Raw genomic sequence first — 24,493 nt, forward strand, 5'->3', positions numbered from 1 at the left:
GCGTAGCCAATCAAAAGCCATTAAAAATATAATTTATTTTTATACATTCGTGGGACTTAAACATAAACTACTACGGATGGTAAACTAACTCATATCTGTAGGGTTTAAAAATATTATGAAATACTGACTGGATCTCAAATCCGCTGTCATGGCCTTGATTATGTCACCCCCTACAGGAAATGGCAAGAATGACAAGGGGATGAATTGCATGGGATACAAATCAAAGCACTCGTCGTCATTTTATCACATATTTTATTCAACCATCCCAAGAACTTGAGAAGTTCCATGTATGCCTTAGAGCAGAATTTGTGTTCAAAAGCGCCCAAGAAATGCAAAATGTATTTTTGTGTATTTACAATACACAAAAATGACAACAGACACGAGGGCCAAGCTTAACACGGGAAAAATTATCCAGAACGAGTTGCATTTACAATAGAGCATCTAGTTGCTTTACACAGGTTTGCAATCAAGTGAACAATACAAACATATGAAGTCAAAGAAACACATTTCTGAATTCTTCAGTGAATTTTGTGCAAAAACTAATCCAAAGCAGTTTTCCAAAATGGTCATATTATATAACATGTTCTACATTTGTGATCTGGTTGGTTTCATGTATGGATGCTTGCAAACCGAGAAATGTCTATAGACGAGCTCATGACTTGACACGAGTAGTTTGGGTTTCAAACAAATCTGTACAAGAAATTAAGGACAGAGCAATGATGAAAGAAAGCCTGTAATTCCCAGCTGACGTCAAACAAGGTTGACCTAAGCCTACATGTATGCATGAAGAGCTTCCTTAAGAATCCAGCATGCACGACAAAAATGTTTTCCAGTATTGCTAATTTGAATATGAAGGAAAACAGACATAAGCTCTGATGAGTAGTCAATAAGATAGAATTTCAAATTACAAGCATCTATTTCCAAGCAGTGACTTACCAAGACTCACCAAGAAGATAAAATTATTCCACAAGATAAATAAGTTGTTACACTTCAAACAGATATAACACAACCACTGACAGGCAATTAAAACTACTTGAATTGCCCCTCAACACACAAAGTGTTATTTTCAAACAATAAAATATTGTTTTGAAGTCACACAGATGGAATAAGTTCCCCCTAGCCATATTTGTATGATTTTTTATTTTTTTTCAAATAAGTGTGGTGAAATTGTTGGGTTTACTCCAGTCTCTAAACTGGATAAAACTGACCTATCGCAGGAATTTGCTGCAATAATTAAAATGAGCCCATCTATAAATTAGTTCCTTCCAACCAAATGCAAAACACTACAATCTATTACTTCATTTGATGATGACTCTGTCCAGCACACTTCCTTCTAATGGCCCATCGAAAAAGACCAAGATCTGAAACTCAAACACATCTATTATTTCTCGCTTAACAGAACCTGCTAGTGAGGTTTAGGAATAACTAAAATGTACTTTTCTTTGTCAGTGAGATTTAAGAGACTTACTGTTCCCTAAATGACACATTTAGTTACAACTTCCTCTACCTTGCTTATTTCATTGCACACTTTGTACTGTAGATGGAAGTCATCAAAGTAAGAGGGTACGAGTTGACAAGGGGTGAAGTAAAGTACAACGAGAACACATTTAAAAAGTTCAAAAATGTTAGGATCTGAGTTTACTTTGACTATATGACCAGCTGTACGAACCGTCTCCAAAGTGGACATTGTAGTTACAAGTAACAGAAGAAAGCCTTTCTGGAGATTCGCTCTTGAAACCCTCCAAAACATTTGAAACACGTTTCTTTTTTTTTTTTGCTCAAGACATATGGTGCATACGATTTGTGAGAATACCAGAGCTGAATGAAGATCATGTTGGCTTTTACAGATCTGGAAGATTGCTGTGATACAATTCACATTAGCGCTGATATTCTGACTCACTCTAAGCACATAACACAAGGTAGAGACAAATAAAGTGATGGGTCAGACGCCAAGACTCAGACGGGGTTACGATCCGACCCTGGTTGTGGTGGTCTTCCTGTCGGAGAAAAAGCTTCTCAGCAGGACCACCTGACTGATGCTGACCACCAGAAGGATAATGGCTTCTCCAATTGACCAGAAGGCAACGCGGGTGTTGAGGTCCTCGGCCCGACTGCGTCCCTGGGCCTCACGGAGGCGAAAGTGTGTCTGGTAGTCAATGATTGACTTTAGAGCCTCATGGATGGACACACAGGCTGATTCCATCTGCAAATTGTATTAAAACAGAGGCAAAGGCCATTGCAAGACGTTAGAACTACGATTGGAAATAAACCAACAAGAGGATTTTAACAAACACAATCTAGAGTTAGCAAAAGAAGGTTACATTCATGCTGCCTTTTTCATGAAGAAACTCTGCAGGCAATAAACTATTATAATGTAGTATTCACCTTTAACTTCAGGTTCCAATTATTCAGTAATTTCAGTTCAAACTCCAAACGCTTGTTAGGACAAGAACACAGGATCAATATCTAACGCCGAGTACGCCTAAACACATCTTTAAATTGCAACAGGTAGATTAATCCTATTTTTAGGTTAACAGTAGGTGGAGCTCGGCTGGGAATTTGCAGAAGCCAAAAATATATATGCACTAATATGAAATGTAAATACTGTGTGTTGGATGTAAGAGTGAGCCAGCTGTTGAAAGAACCACATGCTCAGACAATAAATATGTATGCAAATCAGCTTGTGTAAATAAATGTATATTTGGAAATTATTTTGATGGTCTTTTTTGGCTTTAAAGATAATTCAATAGTCATTGCAAAATTGTTCCTTTCAAGCCTGAACAAACTATGCAGTGGATTAAAAGGCCGTTATTCAGACACAAAACACAACAGCACACCAAGCAAATGCAACGTCACTGTTTCAGTGACTTCTGCCTGTGATGTTTGGGCCTTAAAAGTCACCAGATCGTGACCTCAGACTATTAATATATAGACCATATCAATGCCAAACCGGCTAGAAGACAATATAGAGGCAAATGTATAATCTCTTGGACTCTCACAGAACATTTACCTGGGTGAGAGCAGTGACTCTGTTCTCACTAGGGAAGAGTGGAGGGTCATCGCCGACCTGGAAGTCAAAATAAACCGTCTTGTGCGTGAAGGTGGAAAACTCATTGCTAAAGCAGAACTTGAAGGTGCCATTCTTGGCTGCTGTGAAGGTAAAGCTGTCATATTGCTTCTTCATTTCCTTGTAAAGTGTCGTGCCATCTGGGTCTTCCAAACGACAGTCCACATCATAGTGGCCACCGGTCACCACCTAGGAAAGCGTTAAGACATGCAGAGACATCAATTTAATAATATACCAACCAAAAAAAGCAGTTTGAGGGAGAATTCTGATCTCTGCTTACAGTTAAAAAAAAAAAAAAAAGTACTATCCCGGAGGGACGGATGATTTTGTGCCGAAAGAATACACACGCACCTGAAACTCTAGCGTGCACTTTGTGCCGACGATGATGTCCTCGTAGAAACACTGTTTGGCGTTATCCGGTAGCTCAAAAGTTAGCTCAGAGCCCAGCACCCACCCACAGAGCAGCTGGGCCCACAGCACCCGCAGCAGCATTCGATAGGATCCGGACATCCTGAAGATCGAAACTCAAGCTCCGAAATAAAAACCCGAGCAGACCTGCCGAGATAAATATTCACACACATCAACGTAAAATCAATATCGCCATTGGGAAACAGATGAAGACAAATGGTGACACCGCAAACCCGGACATGGACTAGCGACAAGTTGTTAGCTTAAAGCTAAATAGCTAGCCGGCTGTCCTTTGTGTTTGAGACAGAAAGATCAATTGATTTTTTTTAAAACAATTTCCTACATCTAATGTAGTCTTGTCTATTAGACATTTTGTGGTCACTAAAATACAGTAAAATGAAATATTGATATTGCTGAAGCGATTCTTTCTTTCAATCATTATTAGCTACTTACCACGCAGCGTTCGCCCGGCGGATAGCGCTGAGAAACGTATTACAAACGTGACACGGCATTGGCTGTCATCTGTAAAAGCCCGCCTTCTGCTTTGTTTTATTGGTCAAAAGATAATAGGAGGGGCCAGTTGAGATCACGTGAGCCACGGCCACATCCACGGGAAGAGCGCCTCCTTCTTCAATACACTGTTACGTGGCTACCGGCTAACAAGATGTGGTCTGGAAATCCCTGAGTGCTCAGGTGTTTTACCATGACAACCAGGGACGCGCGGATGAAACCCAACCCCCATAATTCAAAGCAACAGAGGTCTGTTTGTATTTCCCGTAACAGTATTATTATTTAATTTATTCACAAACAAAGTCTCGCGTGAACGAGCACTACGAGATTACAGTGTGGGGACTGGGGAGGGCTGGATGGGGCAGCTGGGAAGACAAAACAAAAGCCAACACATTTCAACCAACAGGCGCTGGTCGCTGTTTGTAAATTAAGACGAATTCGAACCATTATCATTGTAGGCGACATTATTATTAAAGGTTTCCATTATGCCTAGCAGCACGTCTTTGCTGGAGGGCGACGAGGGAGAGTCTGAGGTCCCACCGCCGCTAGTGCACGCTTTTGCCGGTACGGGCCTTGAGGAGCACCACGGCACCCAGAGCCAGATCTCCGAGCACGCAGACGAGAGTCTTTCCTTTCACCGCCACCACCTCCAAGCGGCTTCTCATTACAACTTCCTCGGGACGGTTCTCGACCTGAAGCCTTTGCCGCTGCACCGACCGACCTCGGGGGACGAGGAGCCCGAGGCTGCGGCCGACTCCTCGAGCTGCGCCGGTAAGCCGCTGCTAGCTCAGGCCCACCTTCACCGACACCTCCCCCCGGGCCCGGGAGGCTCCTTAATGCCGTCCGGGCTGGAGTCGCCACACGTCGAGACGGTGTTGTTGTACAACGGGGACGAACTGGAGGACGCTGTGGTCGGCGGCGGCGCCCCGCCGTCGTCGAACAACATGGCGATGGTGCCTCCGGCCGCGCACGGGGAGTTGGGCTACGAGGCCGAGGCGTCGCTGTTGAATCGTCGTAAGAGCGTCAACACGACGGAATGCGTGGCCGTTCCGAGCTCCGAGCATGTCGCGGAGATCGTCGGGAGGCAGGGTGAGTGATTATCGGACTCTGTTTCAAGTTATTGGGGACTTTGAAGCAACTTGATTGGACGGGAATGTTGTCAAAGGAAATGGCGTTCAGGACAAAATTTAACTGAACACAACGATTATCAACAGGACGCCAGACGTCTCGACCGACATTTAAGTGACTTATCACAAAAAAGGTAGAAAATATAAAAACGGAAAGTCTGTACAAAAGCTAAAACCGGTGTTTTAATTGCGGTTTATTTCACCGCAAGAATAATAACTTGGCTCACAAGTTGTCGTGCTCTGAGCATTTAACAGTCGAGTTATTTTCATTTATTTATGTTATTTATCGGGCATGTGACTGGTTAAATAATTTAAACATATAAACAAATCTACAATAACCCTAATCTGTGAGTAAAACGCTACATCTTCGTGCAGGAATCGGCGTTAGCTTGAAAGCAGCTAGCTGTAATTAGCTTAGCTCTTTCTTGTCTTAACTGGGTCAGCGCCACCGGTCGTTGAAGGTTTGATGATGTCACCGGGGGGGGCGGGGGGGGGGGGGGTCGGACCGCAGCCTTGACAACAACAGGAAATGGCTCTGGTAATGGTCGAGCGGAAATTAATATTTAATTTAAAAGCATTGCTACTTTTAATTGCCATTAGTGACTACTTGCCTACTAATATTGCACATGCACATGTTTTTATTTTAATAGCTGGGAGTTATTGACTATCAAAGCTTGTGTATTACGTAATGTGGTAAAATAAACTTTAATAGCAAAATAATCTGACCCCCCCCCCCCCCCCCCCATTCGTCTGCCCCCCCTCCCCCTGACAAGGCTGTAAGATAAAGGCACTTCGGGCCAAGACGAACACGTACATTAAGACGCCAGTGAGGGGAGAGCAGCCCGTCTTTCTTGTGACGGGACGCAAAGAAGATGTTGCCATGGCAAAGAGGGAGATCCTGTCCGCTGCCGAACATTTTTCACTCATCAGAGCTTCTCGGAATAAGACGGGCCCCCTGTCAGCTACAACCGGTCCGGGGACCCCTTCTTTACCCGGGCAGACAACCATTCAGGTCGGTGAGGGTTTTGCTTAGTGTTAGAGATTTATTTATTTATTTTGCTTCTCTTTTTGGCTGTTTGTTGATTGAATTTTGTTTCTCATTTCAACCCTCCAGGTGCGGGTACCGTATCGCGTTGTGGGGCTGGTTGTGGGTCCGAAAGGTGGGTCTAGAAGTCCTCGTGTTCTCAGAGGATGTGCTTTCTGCACTGATCCCTTCACATCATGTCGAAAAGGCAGTTCATAGCATTCCAAGCACGGCATTTATGGTGATGTTATTTTTAGATTGAACAGAAAAAAGGACATATTTCTACAATTCAGGTATAGAAAGGAGGTCAACAAAATGAAGTCGTGTAAGACATCGGAAGAAACATGGTAACATTTCACTCTATTCTTTCACCTTTTGCCCTGGAGATGTTACCACCTTCATGTCCGACGGCACTGGGGATGGTTTGAACTTCAGTACTCACGCATGTGTCATTAGGCTGGAGGTGGTAAATGGGTTTGAAAGGTAATAATGTGCTGTTCCAAACACGATAAATAAGCTTTGTGGAATTTTATTCTTCAAAAAAAAAATCTTTTTTTTTCTTTTTACCAATTTTATGCTTCAATTGTGGCAAGTCGATATTTATTCTACTTCAGGATTTGTGTCCGTGCTTCTGTTTTTAATGGATTACTATGTAACCACACATTAAAAGGAAAGGCAAGTCATTAAATAGTAATTAATATGAACGTGTGAGCTGAGCTATTCACGCTAGAACCCTTGTGTGTGTGTGTGTGTGTGTGTGTGTGTGTTTTTCTCCTTTCTGTCTTTTTTACAGTATCACGAATTTCTTTTAAAAAACAATATTTTCTTTACACGTTCCGTTTTCTCCGTTTGCTGCGCTTCGATGTGCATTTCTTCGGAAAGATTCGCCTGAAAGTTTCTCGACTAAGAAAGGTGTCTTGTCTTGTCTTCACGTCTTTCAGGGGCGACCATCAAACGTATCCAACAGCAGACCCACACTTACATCGTGACTCCCAGTCGCGACAAAGAGCCAGTGTTCGAGGTCACCGGGATGCCAGAGAACGTGGATCGGGCGAGGGATGAGATCGAGGCGCACATCGCCCTCCGTACAGGAACCTGTGGAGGCGTCGAGGCTCCTGGCGCAGACAACAACGACTTTCAGTTCAATGGGACGGATGTCAGCTTCGATGCCTCTGCGTTAGCGGTCGGGTTGGGGGAGGCTGGCTGGCTCCGCGCGGGGGCATCGTCGCCGGCTGGTCGTGGCGGCGGCGGCGGCGGCGTGATGAGCATCAATGGTGCTCAGAGGATGAACGGCAACGTTAACGCCGGTGCCAGGATGTCTTCCACCTACCGCAATGACAGCTCCAGCTCCCTGGGCAGCGGCTGCAGCTCGGCCGACTCGTTCCACGGCAACGGAGATGCCAATCGAATGGCCGACTCGAGCCCGACCTGCGTGTTCAACGCCAACGCTAACAACAACAACAACAACGGCGGCCACGGCGGCGGCAGTGCAAGTTTCTGGTTTGGCGAGAGTCTTCTTGCCGTGGGGTCTGAGGAGCTGGTCGGCCTGGGAGGCGGAGGCTCCTCGTCGGGGTTCGACCCGTTGACCATCTCCACTGCCCAAACGTCGCACCCGGGGCTGCAGCCACAAGTCTGGAGTCCCTTCGTGGATAACCAACCCCACCAGGGGTTTGAAGCCTGCCAATCTCAGGTAGGTCATGCTTGGCGAGAGCAATTCCTTTTTGTATGCCGGTGTGATCTGACTCTTGCTGTGGATGTCTCCAGGTCAGTCAGCCTGGGACGCCTCGTCTTTCCCCCACCGTCTCTGGAACGGAGGCCCTGGAGCACCCGAAGGCCCAGCGTGTCCACCGAGGGCCCCTCGGCTCGGCCGCGACCCTCGACGCTCACAGGTTCCCCTCCTACAGCTCGGCCTTCTCCTCTTCCGGCGAGAGCACTGCCTCCTCCTCGTCCTCTCCTCCTGAATCGTCCCTTTCCTACCGACCGGGGCTCAGCTCGACGGTGAGAGGACAGGAGCTGTGCATCCACTGCATGGACAGTCAGGTGATCGCTGCCTTGGTTCCCTGCGGCCACAACCTCTTTTGCTTGGATTGCGCCACCCACATTTGCCAGGGTCCAGATGCTGCGTGTCCTGTGTGCCTGTCTCCGGTCACACAAGCCATTCAGCTCCGCAATATGTGATTTTAATTCATTTAACTTGATTCCTGATGAGGGATCAGCGACCCCCCCCCCCCCCCCCCCCCCAACACTTCCAACTGATTACAATTTGTGGGGGGAATTACAAAAGTGACCCCAAATCAGTGTCTGGATTTGTCCTTGCACCTGTTTTGTCCACCTGTTTTGTCAAAGGTGAGGAACAATAGGGGAATGAGGAATGATCTGTATTCAGAGCGTGGGTTCGGGTGTTCAGCCTGATATTGTGAATTCTTCTAACTTGATTTATCAATGGGGAGGGTTGGAAAAACCTCTGTAGCATTGGGCGGAGTGGGAGATGGACGTATTTTTAGTTCCTAATTTTTGTTTCACTTTCCCCCCCCTAAACACCTACAAGCTTCAGCCTTCCTGTTTTTTTTTTTGTTATAATATTTTAGCGTACTTTGAATTATTTCAGTTTCTTTCTACATCTCGTGCATTTTATCCATTTTTATTTTATTGTATTTTTTTTGGGGTGCTGTTTTTGATTTTAATATCGGCTCAAATATGGCCCACTTTCATTGCCTCTATTGTTTTGTTCATGGCAGGAAACCAATTGTTTATATACGAGTTCTACTTTGTGAATATGTATTGATTAATAGTAATCTCCTGGTTACAAGAGAAATCGATTATCTTATATCTATTATAGTAAACTGGATACGATGCACACGCGCCACATTATTATGGCAAATGCAGCGCCTCAGATAATTTGGGCTCGGGAGGTTACCAGTAACAGGATTCACTTTTGACATGCTCAAATTGTAATTGTGAGTTTCCGAGCATCAGTATTAACATTTGGAAACGCGTCCACAGAGTGGGTCAGACCTGCTGCTACGAAGAATAGAACACTCCAAAGGCAACATTAGGTTTCTTTGTTTCCTGGATTGAATACAAGTATGTAACTCCTTTTTTTTTTTTTTTTTGTACCAGGATATATCTTTCCATTTTTACTTTAAAAAAAATGTTTACGTAAACCTGTGCCTGATTCCGTTTGGCGCAAACGAAAAGGAGCAACTAGAACGTGGGGGGGGGGGGGGGTGGCATGCAGAGTCCATCTGTCTTGAAACAAAACTTGTGGCCTTTTTCGAAAGCCTCTAAATAATTGACAGGACTTTTGCTTTAAAAATCACAAGCCGATAGACCGAGGTCTTAATGTATTTGTCAAAGTCCAATCTCTGGTGTATCTTAGTGGAACAAAGGTTATATCACAGGGAAGTTGTTCTTTGCTTTTCTTTTTATCTGTTGAGCTCCTGTTATCCTCATTTTGATCTTTTGTTTTTTAACTTCACTTATATTTTTTGGTCAGGGGGTGCTGCTCTTTGTCTAGAAAGATATGCACAGCTGATGCCTAAAACAACATTCCCCCCCCTTCACTGCAGACACTTTAGTGGATGATAAAAGTATAGTTACTCATTAAACTCCACACGAGAGCCGAAATAGCTGATGTTAATGAACTTTGAAGACTGATTTAATCTGGAGTATCCTCCTTAAAGTCAACCAGCCATCTTTTAGGATCTCTTTCTTTCATTAGACCCGGTTTTACCCCTTTGGCGTCTTTTTGCAGCCATTTTCTTGGGTTTGTAATAAGTAGTCGGCAGAACAACTCGACCAGGAGGGAAAACCTGAGTCCAAGGCTACCATTGGACTTCTTTTTGTTCTCGTCTGCCAAGCCTATGCAAAACTCTTTTAGTATTCCAACTGTTTGAGGAGTCACTCTGTAAATAAATTGTAATTTCGGCACGCAAACGACCTTGGGCTTAAGTTTGTAGAAAGAGACACACTTCTGTTTTCTACAGTTTAAAGAACATGTTGATTTCCTGCTATAATGCATTGGAGCCTTTACAATGGTACACGTCTTACTTGTTTATTTGTTCTGTGCCCGACTAAGCACAGCGTTGCCCCGACTCGATGGGATTTCTGACACGCGTCTACCCATTAAGGGTGAGATAGTCGGGACGTCATCTCAAATCCAAGCTTTAAACGGCATCTCTAAGACTTTGTTTCTCGGGATTGAACAAGTTAAAGGACACTTGGAAGGGGAAGGCAGCTGGAATGATTTCATCGGACTGCGTTGTGCTTACACTACATAAGGTCAATACTGTTGTTTTACCACGTGGACATTGGACTGGAGTCTCTCGCATTCCGGCTGTGAACAGTATTTGAGTTATCCCATCACTTCGCTCTGTTTCCCCAAGTGAACCTAACGATTCTCAGAAGTGCAAAAACAAAACAAACCCCACCAAACACTTGGGTTCTGCCTTCTCTGGTCTTCTCTCCGTCCGTTCATTTGACTTCTCTCAGATCTACAAGGAGCCTATCGCTCTGTTCTCTTACTTTCTGAGGGGATGCAATAACCTCAGTTTATTGACATGAATCTATGGACTTTTATTGTTATGTATTCAATAATATTACTGATGATGACTGATAGACATTTTTATTTTGTTACATTTCATATATATATATCTATATTAAAATGTTTACAATAAGATTTTAATTCTTTTTTTTTTACTTTCCTCAGAGTGACTAAATGAAAAGTGCTGGAAACCTAGAACTGTTGCAGGAGAGTATCAGTGCTATCTGCTTGTAGTCTAGCTTTTAGTTGACAGTATTGATTATAGGATTGATGGCTGCTGTTTAATGTAGTGGAAAAAGGAATGTGCATCACAAAGCATGTCTTCACAATGTACCGCCAATGTAAAAGATCACCGCAGCTGTAAAAAGGCCAAGGATTCAAGCTGCCTGCCATGTCTGTACGCCACCAAATTAAGAACGGTATACTGTAAAATGTATCTTAGACCAACTATATAAATAGCTACATATATTGTTAAGTTGTACCGATAGTTCCAAGTACCAACAGTTGTACCAAGTTTTTGCTAATTTTTACTACACTTTTGTTTTGTATATGTAGGTGAGTCTTATGGCAGATCAATTCTTCAAATTGAGTCTGGAGTTTAAAAGCAGACTATATTTTATAATGGCCTTTTAAGTTATTGCGGCCAAAGCACTGATATTATATATTTGCTGTAAAGAGAATTTAAGAGTTTTATTTTTCTGATATTAAAGTTCCTTAATAAAGATTGTTTCATTTAAAGCCACGTTGCTTGTGAATGCTTCACTGGGGTGACATTTTCCTCGCGCTCTTCACATGCTGCAAGGATCCGGCCGCTGTTTTTTCACAGCAGTATTTTGTAATAAAGCAATGTGGGGGGATGCACGCCATCAGGTTCTGCTGTCTCCTCATCAAAATGGAATTATAAGCCATCAATAATGTTAATGCACCATTTCCCTTTCTGGAATGACGTGTTAAAGTATTTGCTGTGGGAGAAAAAGGTGTCTAATGGTACCCACTGACAAGCCCTTTGACAAAATCAGCAGGTCAGCACTTCTAGAATACCACTCGGTTTTATTTCAGACAGAACTACAATAGTAGTAGTCAACATCATCCCATTTGGGTTGTGTCTTTGGGGGGGTCCTATAATACCTGCTCGTAATATAAAAACATCTCCCTTAAAACAGAATGACCTTCTGTAACATACAATCGACCTCCTGCTATTCAGCTAAACAAAAGCGTAATCGTACAAACTAATCAAATTCTGACTAGAATTCCCTGTTGTATAAAACTTGTGAATCATAAAAGTCAAATCACAGTGAAATGGAGATTATTCAGAGAAATGCAGCCCGTGGATCATGTTCCTTTGACAAAAACGACCTACCGGTAATTATAAGCAAACATTGTCTTTATTTCATCAGGAAATCACCAAAAAAGCACTTTTTAAAAACCAGCATACCTGTTTCGGAACATAAACACATTTTTAAGCGGGTCAATTGGCCAGAAAAAAACCCCTGATGTTTGCACATAAATTAATTTGATGCCCGAATCAAGTGTGGAATCTAAAATGACATTGAAAGAAGCAGTGGGGGCTCTAATCTAGCCGGGCGCGTGCATCACAGCATCAAAGGCTTTACAGAACTCCCGTACCTCACAGGAGGTGTCCCAGCTGCATTCATCAAGAGTTTGCCTCATTAAATACGTTTGTAGAATTTAGTTGGATCATTTACATCAATTATTACTATAGTTTCTGTCCCGTGTCCTCAGCCACCCAATTTTTAGGAGCAGGGGAAGAAAAAAAATTAAGATAAATGGGGCCTATTTTTCATAAACTTTCATGCAAACTCAAATTTATCATGCATTAAAAAAAAAACATTTCCATGGATTAAAAATAAAGAAAAACTGCAATCGAAATGGAGAATAATCCATGATTCCAACGTAAACACTCGTACATGAAATACAAACCAACATATCCACTCCCTTATCCACATTGCAGGACACCCACCTCAACAAAAGGTTACTGAATTAATACAAGACACAATGTAAAGTGCTAAAAAAATGTAAAACAGATCAAAGTAACAATAAAACCAAGGAAACTAGCGAGTATTTTTAGGAAGCTCTCTTCTTTATATTAGTAAACTGTACACAAAGAGATGGGGATCAAGTAGTATATCTGTGGGCTGCAAGTCAACAGACATACTTCAGTAATTCTCCACTGTCGCGTTGGCTACGCTTCAAGACAGAGCACAAAGCCAACAGCCAAATGACGATGGTAAACAAACATTCCCTTTCCACGTCATCAGTGGACAGAAACAGTTCATCTGCATCCTACCTAGAATGGAAAAAAAAGACTCACGTATGACAAAAGACAGTGAAAACGTGAAGCTTTCAAATGAAAGTACCGGTAACTGAGTCAAAGCTCGGAGTCTGAACCTTGTACTTTCATTAACACAGCATGTTTGAACTATCAGTACTTTGGTTTGACAGACATCAATACAACCTGTTTATTTGTACTCCCAGTAACCGGTTTCCCTCTGGTGTCCAGACGCTGGATTCTTCATCCCACAGCCGTCCTAGGACGGTTCAGTAAAACCGATGCCTGACAGGAGGCTGCCGCTCACGGACTCCGTCGATGCCGAGCATTCGGGGGTGCGTTCTAAATTCAATGGGCCACTTTTGTAACTGTATTTATAAGTGACGTCCTTCCGTGATCAAAGAACTCATCATTCCAGTTTTCACCAATCAAAAATGTTAAAAAATGTGTCTGATGCATCTTTGGCTCATTTTCGTCTCAAACCTGCTGAGCAGGTAAAACCAGGGCGGTGAACTGAAGCTCCTGAAGGTCGTTGGTTTGGTTTTTGCCTGTCGCACCGAGGGGGCTTCTTCATGCTTCATGCTGCAGAAAGCTCAGTCCAGAGGTTGTGGGTCTGCTATCGGCATAGTGTGCAGAACCTCGTCCAGTAACTGCAGAGCTCTGTGCAGGTGGATCTCGATCCAACAGGGGGTCTCCTTGATGCTCTGGCGGGGGTAGTCTGGCCCCCAGCCCTTAACAAAACTCATCCTGAGAATGCACAGCCTCCGGAGGTCGTCCACCCCGATGCCCGCCGCTGCCGACAGACCTGAGAAACATTCAACCGCGAGCAAATTCACCAACGACCAAACTTTTATCGACAAATAGAAACACATTTTATGCCGTACTCCTTTCATTTCTTACTCGAATACATCCCACTTGCAGCACAAGCCTGATTGGCAGCTATAGCCGCTACCCGGCTTATCCTCTATCTCACCATGTGTACTTGTATTGGCGGTTGAAGTATCTTACTAATGGCTGGTGCTATCCCTCCCACTGATCCAGGTCCAGGTATGTTTCCAGCCACTGCAGCGGCCTGGGCTGCAGCTGCTGCTTGAGCTGTCGCAGCCTGCTGCTGCATCTGTCTGTGGCACTGACGAAGGTCAAACACCTGGCAGGAGAGGAGAGACTTCAATCTGCGCAGTCCCTCAATTACCCTCGAGAGGCAGCATGGGGAAGCTTCAATGTCAGGATTGAAGCTTCTTTTTTTTTTTTTTTTTTTTTAATCGTCCTACCTTGATGTAAGCGCTGGGGTAGATTTTGTGAACGGCGTCTCCAGGGGCTCGACCCGCCTCTCTGTCCAGGTAGTAACTCTGGACAAACACTGCGTGGTCACTCAGGCACCTCACCCACACGTCTCCCTCACCCTTACACTCAAGCTGCACCCCTTTGCCAATATGAAGCCTGGAAGAGAAGAATAAAGACAGCAAAGCATTAAAGGGGACAATTCTGACCAGGGACAGAACGGAAGCGATTAAATTATTGGTTTAACTACAAAATGAGATTCGTTTGTGTTTTACATGCAACATATTAGCTGTGCTGCTGGACAAATACAAGACAAGCATTTGTGCTTCACGATTGTGTATAAATATCACAAGGGCAGAATGGGGCATCATCTTCTTCCCCATATCCGAGCCAACAGTTGATGCAGAAGTCGCACTGAGGCATCGTCTGCTGCTCAGTCGAGTCTCTTTTGCTCGACACAGACAGGTCTTTGAGATTTCTGTCGCTCCCTCTGAACGCAACCAGACACGCCCATCTGTAAATGGTCTGTCTGTCCGTCTGTCTGTCTGTTGACTGGGTAAAATGGGTCTTCATATGAGCCACTGGTCACGCCGGTAAAAAAGAGCAAACTCTTCGTCTGTGTTAGCTTTCACCAGAGGACGCGGTCGAATCTCAACGAACATGCGAGGCTACTTCGGAAAGCGCATTAGCTTAACTGTCGTGCTAAAGGCTAGGGGTAAACCTTACCTTGCTCTCTCAATAGCCTCTGTGCGATGTACATTGCTGAGCTGGCCTAGGCAGAACCGGTCTCCTCCAGAGGGGTCTACATATCCATCCACCGTCACCACGGGGCAAGAAGAGGGCACCTTAAACGTCTCCCCAACTTGAACGTCCATCTCAAAGTAGGCGATGGAGCACCAGTAGTCAGGAGCTGAAACAAATGGAGACACTGCTGTCACGATAGCGCCGTCGTACAGCTGCCGTTACCAAGTGGCAAAATCTTATAAAACACTTTCTAGAGCAACAACATCGCGTTCTCACCTGGATGGTTAGATATAGGAGGCTGAAAGGCGAGCTCACTATGCACGGTCCCTGGGGAAAGACGGCAACCACACACACAATGAAACACAAGAACGTAATGTTGTGTGTGGATTACTGTACAGCTGCTCACAGTAGCGTGCCGGATTCGGCATGGGCTGGTGGTGCTGCAGGTGGCCGTTGGTGTGATGGGACATGTTGGGTGTGAAACCGCTGTTTCTTGACCACGTCGAGCTGGAACCTGAGAAAAGAAGTCATCAAACATCCACAGAAAGAGAGATGATATTTACTTTATTCACCCCAAACCGGGAAATCAGGATGTTATGATTAAAATCGTAACGCTAGTATAACCACCATCCATGAAATAAACACATTTTATATGTATACACACAGTATACATACTACTACTACGTACTTCTCTTACCAGAAGGGTAGCCATCATTCATGTACAATGCCTCTATTCACTAAGGGGTTTGAGTCTGTATCTGAAAACTCTTCAGTTGAAGGAAGATGGAGGGAGAGAGGGCTGGACGACCACTACTCTTCCATCCCCTAAAGAAACGGGACGCACTACTCCCCGCAGGAGTCTGCAGAACAGAAGCGTAGGGGCCAAGTCGGGGACTTGGGGTCGGACCCCAGACAAACAAGCAAGCGCAGGCGGGAATCATTTAGAACCGCCTCTTACCGACGGTTCCAGGAGCGATGACGGGGAAGGACGCCGTTGTCGCGGCAGAGGTGGAGGCCTCGGCTGGCGGAAGCAGGTTCGGCGCTGCAAATGATTCGGCGGGTATTGGGCGGCTACCAGACGGGGGATGCTGGATAGTTTGGATGGAGTGCCCTCCCTCAAGGGAGGGAAGACTCTGTGGTCCATCAAAGTCATACTCGTCCTTAACCATCAGCGCCGAGCTGGGTGCAGAACTGGTTATTGTCAGCCCTGATAAGTCTGTGAACAGTAGAATACACGGAGGCAGAGGACGGTCAACACAAACACTGGGACGAGCCAGAACGAATGAGATGCTGAAGAACTACTCAGAAAGTATTTACACGAACCCCCAATAAAACAGAGCTCAGTCTGCGTTCTGTCAGATATAAAGACAAATGGACATTTTTGGTGTCCACGGCTCTGTATTACATTGAAGCTGTTGGACAGGCGTCGCTCACCTATGCCGGTGGACACCACTCTCTCGTAGTGATAAGGGTTGACACACACGTTGTCACACTTGAGGTCAAAGGCAAACTGGCAGTACTTGACGTGCTTCAGTTCATTCTTATGCAGGTCCGGCCATCGCCACAGTCGGGCATAGATGACGTGAGGGAACCCTTTACGTCCAGCAACCTGGGAGCCGAGATGACAGAGACTATTGATGAGCCGAGTCACTATCCGAGACGGGCTTGAGTGCAATTATTGGAGTAAAGCTTGTTTTCCCCACCCAACAGCATGTCCAACAAGACAGACACACACTGGTCAAAAGACTGTTTATGATGCCCCCCAGGAAAACCTGAACGTCCTGCAGAGATTTACTCAATCCTCGGTTCTCGCTCATTTTTGTGGTACATTAATGATCGTTCCATTTGATCAGTCCTAAAGAATAGCGTCACCCTTTTATCCCTTTACCTGCGTGCATAAAGACAATGGCAGCGTCCTACCTGCAGCCGTCCATCGAGCGTCCTCTGAATGGTGACACACTTGCTGGGATGGGCACCATTGGTGGTGATAGCGGTGATGAGGGAGTCAAGCTCGTCCTTTTTTTCCTTGAGTTTCTTCACCAGGCTCTCGATTGCCCGCTTGGCAAATGTCTCACTTTCGCCGCCCTGTCTGTGACACATCAGGCTGTGCACAATGCTCAGACAGGCATCGTTACTGGTGGGCGTGTTGGCGAGGGACATCTCAACTCCCGTCTTTTCAAAGGGTATGTACGTTTTTGAAGTACTTCACATAATCGGGAAGCCCGAGCAGAGATGATCTTGATCTTCACAGTGTCGTTGAAAAAGGGGGAATTCAGCCGGAGGCTGCTGCTGACAGGATCTGGAAAGAGGGGATAATGTGCAAGTTGATGATTGATGAAATATTTTCAGAGTACTTTTGACTCTTATGTTTAAGGCTGTTCCATTAATTTCTATAGTTTTATACTGAGAGATTTCTCCAAAAATCTGTAAATATCGAAATCCAAGGCTCCAATTGACCAATGTAGCTGATTTAACATGACCATGCTAGCAAACTAGCGGCGCCAGTAAGTCTGCCTTTAATATATCCATGAAAGCTGTATGAATTTATTGGGATAAGCAAAACTAACCGGAAATAAGCCCTGACGAATCCCTCCAAAATAAATTACAGTACAATATTTTGTAACCATTAGACGACCATCATCACCAAGTTACTGTAACGAATTATTATCACCAAAAACCTGCAAAGATAATGAACCGTGTTAAAACGTGCAATATCCGGTAATAACAAACATATCAGGTAATGACGTAGGTCTACTTCCCGGTACCACAGCATTACCTACACTTCCAGCAGCGCCTACAAATATCCGTTTGTGTATTAAAAACACGCGTACGTTTGAACATTGTGCGTATTTTACTGCTCCCCAGTGCTTATTCCCGATTGTTCCCTTTACATTCCAATAAGGTTTTATTTCGGAAAGACAATGCGGATATACGAGGTTTCTGCTCGCTAGCTAGCTAACTCGTCAGCTAGCGCAGATGACTGAGCTCTGACGGCACACGAGCTAACGTCGCATGCTACACGCTAGCGGGCGTGTTTTTGTTTATCACGGCCAGCCCCCACAACTGTTGACCTCTTCGTGTATTAAAATAAAAAGCTACAAACCGAGATCATTTCATGCAACCGCTAAAAGGATTAGTTGTTGACCGAATGCTATGCAGTTTAAAACTACACACTGATTACAAACGCGTAATATTGTACTTCTCGCTACCTGGTGTTCGCCGGTCAGGAGCTGCGTCCGCGTTAGCGCGCCGATAAGGCCAGTAGTGGTTCTGCAGCAGATTCCGGGGGCGTCCTGGAACAAACCTACGAAACTCACCAGGTGTTTCTAAATAAAACTACGGACGAACAACACTGGCGCGTCAGCGCTGTGTCGAGCGCGCATGCGTGAAACCCCGGATTGGTGCGCGTATCGCTTTAACAAAAAGTCACGTGACCGACACCACGTGTCGTTCGGATGTGCCGCGACAAAAAGGAAACAAACTGTATCGACTTGTTGCGGGTTCGGTGACGGAGATCACGTTGTTTCCTGTCGCCTACTGGATTTCCGCTTTGCTCCCATTCATGGATCGTTCTCGGAAACGTGTGAATGAATCCATTTTTAGTGTGTTATTTCATATGATTGAACACTTTGGTTAATAAAATCACATATAAACATTTTAACTCTGAATTTGATTACATACAAATTTGCTATAATTTACATGCCAACTCTTGAGCGTTTACACAAACAAGCAAAATGTGAACCCTTCATGAAGAACTTCACTCGGCAAACAAGTGGAGGAAGATGATCATAGTTTAAGAGACTAGCAATTGAATAAAGATTAAATATTAGTTCACAGGCTAATGTTGGGTTTACAGCATGCAAGTTTTTCCATCTTTTTTTCATTTTGTTTACCTGCAATGATTTTAAATCTACAGCAGAGATCACTGTTGAGTGACCAACAAAAAGAAAAACTATGCAACAACTGACAAAACAAAAACATTCTGAATGCAAAAAAACACACTCGTCTCTTGCGTTCTATTTCTCTATTTCTTATGATTTGTAGATAAGTGACATATTTGCTGAACCTTATTGAATAACTTGTTTTGCATGGAAAATCAAAGGCGTTGTGTACGAGCCGAGCTAATCCTCGTTCTCTCAGAAGAGCTGCACAAAACACTCTTTTGACCAGCAGAGGGAAGTAAACACCAGTCTATAAAGACTGCTGCCAAAACTTTGCAGTTATTCACTTACCTCCGTTAAATTCTTAATTTAGTGATTATAGTAAAATAATATAAATTATTTTAACTAAACGCACTCCTCTGGGATTGATTGAACACAAAGATTACCTGCCATACATGAGTTACATTGCTTTAAACATCAAGTTATCATCATGATCCAAGAACAAATCATATAAAAGCAAATATAGGTCTAAAAAAACAACTCAAATACAAACATATAGCTGCAGAGTTTGACCGGTGTTCATCCCGAATGAGACTCAATTACTGTACGAATGCCTGATATTCTGTTCAGGTTTTATCCAAGAGGACATCAGTGTATAACTACTTTCTATTTTTGTACTTATTTTTAACATAGACATGGAATGTATAAATTCACAAAATGAATTTAGCTAATTTTGACTCTTCAAATTTTAAACATAAACAAAACATCAGAGTTTGGACTTTTTTGTTGGCCTACTCTAATGAATGCTGAGCATTTAGTCCATTAATACAATGGACTACAATAGTTGTGTGGTGGTTAACACTGTCACATGGGAGGCAGAACATTCTAGGTTCTTAACCCCACCCTGGCTTTAAGTGTGGATTTTGTACGTTCTCCCTTGTATCGCTCCGCCTCCACCTTCTCTGTGGTCATTTTGTTATATTCTCCAGCCAGGACTGGCTGATGATGACAGTCCGTGTGTTTATCCAAAAGGAAGCCTGACGTTTTCTCATTCGTGTTGTTTGGTCATAATTAGGTGAGCAGCAGCTAAGATCACATACGAAAACGTGACCAAGAAAAATACCATTTCAGCTACTTCACTCATTCTAGTCTGGCCATGTGTGTGTGTGTGTGTGTGAAGATTTCCTGATTGTGGGTGGGCGCATTTGCCCAAAACCTCTCATAGCTCATGGGTCAGTGGTTTCGGAAAAAAAGTTACGAACCACAGCCACAAAAATACACACTGACACACACTGACTAACCACAACGCACACATCCCTCCACACCATATACCAAACTGTATAAACACACACTGATCATGTGACACACATCTTATACGTTGCTCATATTAGTCAAACACCCTGCACGAAGGAGTGGATGAGTGTGTCTGTGTGGGTGTGTGTTGTATGAGTCTTACTTTATTGAAGTTTTATGATGAAACATGAAGACTGAGCCTAATTCAAACCATATGACAGCAGCACCGTTTGATCTCTACAAGCTTTCTGAGTCACAGAGGGGTTCACCATGTGTGTGGTCACACAGTCACTTTACACATGTGATGGGTTAATAGTCATTCACACAAGCACCTACACAGGCGTGCACGCGCGTGCACACACACACACACACAGGCACACTGAGCTATGCAAGTAAAGATTCAAACTGCTGTAATGCTCAACATTGGAAAATTAGCTGTGGAAAAGTGTTCAGACAAATACAATAAAAATGTATGAAATTGATTAAATAAATCATGAATTTAGTTTGCATATGAAAGATTGTTCCATCAGAACAAATATTACATCACATTGCACACAATATAGAAATACAATGGCTTAACATATGCATTTGATCACATGGATGCATAAAGAATCATCTATGTAACCCACAAATAGCTGAGTAAGTCCTATTATGTATATATAGAATGAACCTATACTGTAAAATGTCAAACTATCAGCGCTTGAAGAAACACTTAACCTATTACTCCAATGAATTACTATCGGTAATACTTTAGTGTTGTCTGTATGTTCAACATATGTTTCATTTTTAATTATACCACACAATATATGTTAATATCTACGCATGCTGCACAAAATGTATGCATAAATAATGATATCAAAAATATAATCTCTTTAAATGTGGAGTGAGGAGGAAGTACGAAAGACAGGGGGGAAATTTATTTTAGAAATCCACTTATTTTATCTTATATGCAACTAACTTATTATTTATTATTTTCACTCACCCTAATCTGCCTCAGTCAATGAAGTCTCTCTCTCTCACACACACACATACACACACAGGTAATCTGACTGAACTATTTATTCAGGAATTAAAATTCTTGTCTAGTCCATATGAGAAAAAAAGTGTCGCTTTTCAAGTATAATTTAAAAAAATCCTTCAAATTCCAAAATATCAAATGACAGCTCTCTTGTTCATGGGAAGTGTATACATATAATTTTATGGTAATTTTCATGCTGCGCCATGGAAATGTATTATTCCAAATGCCACCTTGTGTGTTTCACTTGCAATTTAGCCATGTTCACAACAGAATTCATTATAGTATCAAAACTTACAAATGGTTGTAGCACAAGCGTTCTGTTTCTGTGGCTCGTTTTGTTAATTTTTGGTTTTAGTCCGAGCGACATGAAATATGTAATGCACAAGAATCTCGAAACTACTTTTACCACAGATGGAGGAATCTAATTTGTGAAGACGCCTATTTGTGAGCAATGCAAGTGTGCTCACACAAGCATGCATGTGCAACGTTCTTGTGCATGTGTACATAGCTCTTGGCTGATGAAGGGAGGCATGTGGTGGCCATTTAGAAGGATCAGAACTGTCAGAGACATCAAGCACGACTAATTATGCTGTTAGCACGCTACACTGCGGGGATGGAGGGCTACGGTGTATGTGTGTGTGCATGTGTGTGTGCATGTGTGTGTGTGTCAGCAATGAAGGCCCTAGGCAGGAAAAAGAAATAGCGAAAGCAACATACTAAAAAAGGAGAGATTTAGAGAGCGATGGGAAGGATGGAAAACAGATTGAAATGAATAGCGCGAGAAAAAAGAGACAGAGCAGGAGAGGAGAGCAAACTGCAACTACTCATAAGATGATGTATTTTCTGTATGAAAGACAGATTGATAGATTGATGAGAGAGAAGGGTAGCTTTGGAGGTGTATTAGTAAATTGTTGTAATATTTGTTGTAATGGTGTAGAGCCAGGATTGAAAAACAAAGACAAAGAGAAGGATGAACATAGTAAAGGATGGTGCAGGGAAGGAAGAAGTAATACAAATATGTATTTGTTTTATTAAAGGGAGGAAGGGAGGCGACATGAGAGAGACATATAGAAGACGGGTGACCTACCTCATGCCTTCATGGATGACTGCATTTGTATCCAAACATCCCAACATGCACTGCTCTGCCACTCGGGGCAAAATCAGCCTCTGGCACCCAATCAGCCCTGGCCTTTTACCACCTCGCCGCGGGGCAGAGTGTGTGCAAGCTGAGAACGTGCTTCTATTTGTGTTTGTGTGTGTTTGCATGTGTGTGAGTTCAAGCATGAATGTGCGCACACACATCTGTTCGTGTATGTGTGTGTTTACGGATACTGCACTGCCTCTCTGACTTATCTTCAAACCGACAGCACAGCCATCGCCTCAACTCGCCACGACTCCAACTCACTCCTTACCTGCCCACTGCGTCTCTCTCTGATGCTCCCCACCAATCTATCCATCTTCCAAATACCTTCCCGCTCTCAATCCAACCTCCCAGCGCTCCTTCCACCCATTTCCACCATCCATCCCTCCATCCCTCCATCTGCATTTACCTCTGGCAGGGTAGACAGTTTCCCCAGATCCCACTGAGGTGAAAAGATTTTAGATTTAACACGTCCCCGACTTTCATGTGATCTGCACAAGCTTTAGAGGGAGGGGTTCAAAGGAAAAGGTACCAAAGGTTTAAATAAAGATTGTGGATTGAAACCTCACAATAACGTGAAATGAAAAGTGTAATGCATGGTTTAACAGGACGATTGAGATCAAGGGTGTCAGCATGCTAACGAGCATTAGATGTAAATTGGGAACGGATGAGAATCTGAAGAGAAGGGAACTGTGAGGAGGTTCTAATCAACGATCCAGTGAGTTGTGTAGAAAACTGCTGTCACTTTATCCTCTTTTTGTTCCTCAGGTTAATCTCACAGAGCGACCGTCACATCACATCACATCACGCATGCTACGCTCCTGCTTGTCCATCTGTATTTGCATTTGTGACAGTGTTAATGACTGTAACGCATACAGACACACACACACACACGCACACACACACACACACACACACACACACACACAAGGTTAGTGACTTGCATCGATGAATAATGTCTCATCAACTTCAACATCATCACTGTGGAAACATTCACCGAGACTCTGCTTATTGCTGTTATGCTTTGTTTTACTATTAACAGGAGATCAGCACTCTACTTATCAGAAGGGGTGCATCTTAAGGACTCAAACTATTTTTTCTCATGCATGCCGCTTTGTAATAGACTTTCTATTGATTAAAAAAAAAAAAAAATATTTCAATGCAACAGCATTCTACACCAACATATCTGTTTTAGTACAACGGTGGGGTAAAATTGAGCCATTATTTTTGCTGTTGGGTACAATGCAACTAACATTAAAACCACTAACTGTAGTTGACCTCCGCTGCTTGATATCTGGGTCGTTTTCCAGTAAAAAAGTAAACCCAGCTTTCTAAGGAACCGTGCAGCCTGTTTCGTTACACAACCAGCCTCTGAGAACAGTAGTGGTATTTGTTTATGGCAGCATCTGATGCTTTTCTGGCTCCATTACCTTAAAAGTGGATGTTCACATTATTAATTAAAGAAGAAAATACTCAGTAATCAGTAACTGATCAGTAACACTAACCAGACTGAACACTGTGTGAATAATCACTGTGATTTCTTTTTTTCCACTTTGACTCGTTCCATTACATTGGATCCAGTGTTTGTCTGATGAACGTCAGGTCAGGGGATGTTTTATGGACAAAACTTTAATCCGAGTCTTGGAACGCGTTTGAAAATAGTTGTTTATTAGGTTTAGTAAAATAATGAAGCTGTGCATATTGGCCGTAAAATAATAATTTAATAAAATAACAATAAAAAAATAAAATAAAATAAAAAAGTACATTTCAAAAGAGAAAATAATCTAAAAACCAAGATTACATAAATGGGTTTTTATACATTTATACTCAATGTCACAAATGTGCACTTTTTTGTGGGCACTACAGGATGTGTATGAGGATAACCAAAGTAATTAGGAATCATCTTAGAGCAGCCATGATGGACTGAACAAAACTCGAGGGAGAAAATTCATTAGATTTAGTGATTTTTAACTTAATTCTTTTTTTTTTTTGAGCTGCTGGTGGTAATTGTGTGAATTGGGGAATAACCAAAGCTATCAGGATTCATCCATCTATCAGAAACGTCTTGGAAATCCATTCCGGAGCTGTTGAGATATTTTATTTTAGACTGAGCAACCATCCCTCAAACATTGCAACAAGTGAGGCTAAAAATACATCCGTCAAAAG

At 43.2% G+C, this 24,493-nt stretch overlaps 3 protein-coding genes across 3 annotated transcripts; 1 reads left to right on the plus strand and 2 right to left on the minus strand.

Moving 5' to 3' along the window:
* Positions 1–216: 216 nt before the first annotated feature.
* On the minus strand, positions 217–3,580 carry LOC137914275 (transmembrane emp24 domain-containing protein 7-like). Its single transcript, XM_068757880.1, has 3 exons — positions 3,419–3,580; positions 3,011–3,256; positions 217–2,203 (listed from the first exon to the last, which is right to left on the minus strand). The coding sequence occupies exons 1-3, from the start codon at positions 3,575–3,577 to the stop codon at positions 1,967–1,969; spliced, it is 642 nt and encodes a 213-aa protein (XP_068613981.1). The 5' UTR covers positions 3,578–3,580; the 3' UTR covers positions 217–1,966.
* A 749-nt stretch (positions 3,581–4,329) lies between these two features.
* LOC137914280 (RNA-binding protein MEX3B-like) lies at positions 4,330–8,314 on the plus strand. The gene is made up of 5 exons (XM_068757885.1): positions 4,330–5,074; positions 5,886–6,124; positions 6,227–6,272; positions 7,078–7,826; positions 7,901–8,314. The coding sequence occupies exons 1-5, from the start codon at positions 4,471–4,473 to the stop codon at positions 8,312–8,314; spliced, it is 2,052 nt and encodes a 683-aa protein (XP_068613986.1). The 5' UTR covers positions 4,330–4,470.
* Positions 8,315–13,562: 5,248 nt separating this feature from the next.
* On the minus strand, positions 13,563–17,154 carry LOC137914285 (mothers against decapentaplegic homolog 4-like). Its single transcript, XM_068757890.1, has 9 exons — positions 16,915–17,154; positions 16,429–16,603; positions 15,953–16,210; positions 15,401–15,508; positions 15,271–15,321; positions 14,977–15,160; positions 14,241–14,409; positions 13,978–14,116; positions 13,563–13,774 (listed from the first exon to the last, which is right to left on the minus strand). The coding sequence occupies exons 1-9, from the start codon at positions 17,152–17,154 to the stop codon at positions 13,563–13,565; spliced, it is 1,536 nt and encodes a 511-aa protein (XP_068613991.1).
* Between the last annotated feature and the right edge of the window lie 7,339 nt (positions 17,155–24,493).

Source organism: Brachionichthys hirsutus, unplaced genomic scaffold (genome assembly GCF_040956055.1).
Source record: "Brachionichthys hirsutus isolate HB-005 unplaced genomic scaffold, CSIRO-AGI_Bhir_v1 contig_698, whole genome shotgun sequence".
NCBI lineage: Eukaryota > Metazoa > Chordata > Actinopteri > Lophiiformes > Brachionichthyidae > Brachionichthys > Brachionichthys hirsutus.

What these genes read in the sequence shown, in the direction of transcription:
- LOC137914275 (XM_068757880.1), bottom strand. Translation starts at nt 3,577, where the DNA reads ATGTCCGGATCCTATCGAATGCTGCTGCGGGTGCTGTGGGCCCAGCTG. An exon ending in AGTGCACGCTAGAGTTTCAG is followed by an intron (nt 3,257 to 3,418) that starts GTGCGTGTGTAT and finishes ACGCTTTCCTAG; the next exon opens with GTGGTGACCGGTGGCCACTA. An exon ending in GAGTCACTGCTCTCACCCAG is followed by an intron (nt 2,204 to 3,010) that starts GTAAATGTTCTG and finishes TACAATTTGCAG; the next exon opens with ATGGAATCAGCCTGTGTGTC.
- LOC137914285 (XM_068757890.1), bottom strand. Translation starts at nt 17,154, where the DNA reads ATGTCCCTCGCCAACACGCCCACCAGTAACGATGCCTGTCTGAGCATT. An exon ending in CATCGCTCCTGGAACCGTCG is followed by an intron (nt 15,509 to 15,952) that starts GTAAGAGGCGGT and finishes TTCTTTTCTCAG; the next exon opens with GTTCCAGCTCGACGTGGTCA. An exon ending in ACCCCAGCGCTTACATCAAG is followed by an intron (nt 14,117 to 14,240) that starts GTAGGACGATTA and finishes CTCTCCTGCCAG; the next exon opens with GTGTTTGACCTTCGTCAGTG.
- LOC137914280 (XM_068757885.1), top strand. Translation starts at nt 4,471, where the DNA reads ATGCCTAGCAGCACGTCTTTGCTGGAGGGCGACGAGGGAGAGTCTGAG. An exon ending in CCGGGCAGACAACCATTCAG is followed by an intron (nt 6,125 to 6,226) that starts GTCGGTGAGGGT and finishes TCAACCCTCCAG; the next exon opens with GTGCGGGTACCGTATCGCGT. An exon ending in GCTGGTTGTGGGTCCGAAAG is followed by an intron (nt 6,273 to 7,077) that starts GTGGGTCTAGAA and finishes CACGTCTTTCAG; the next exon opens with GGGCGACCATCAAACGTATC.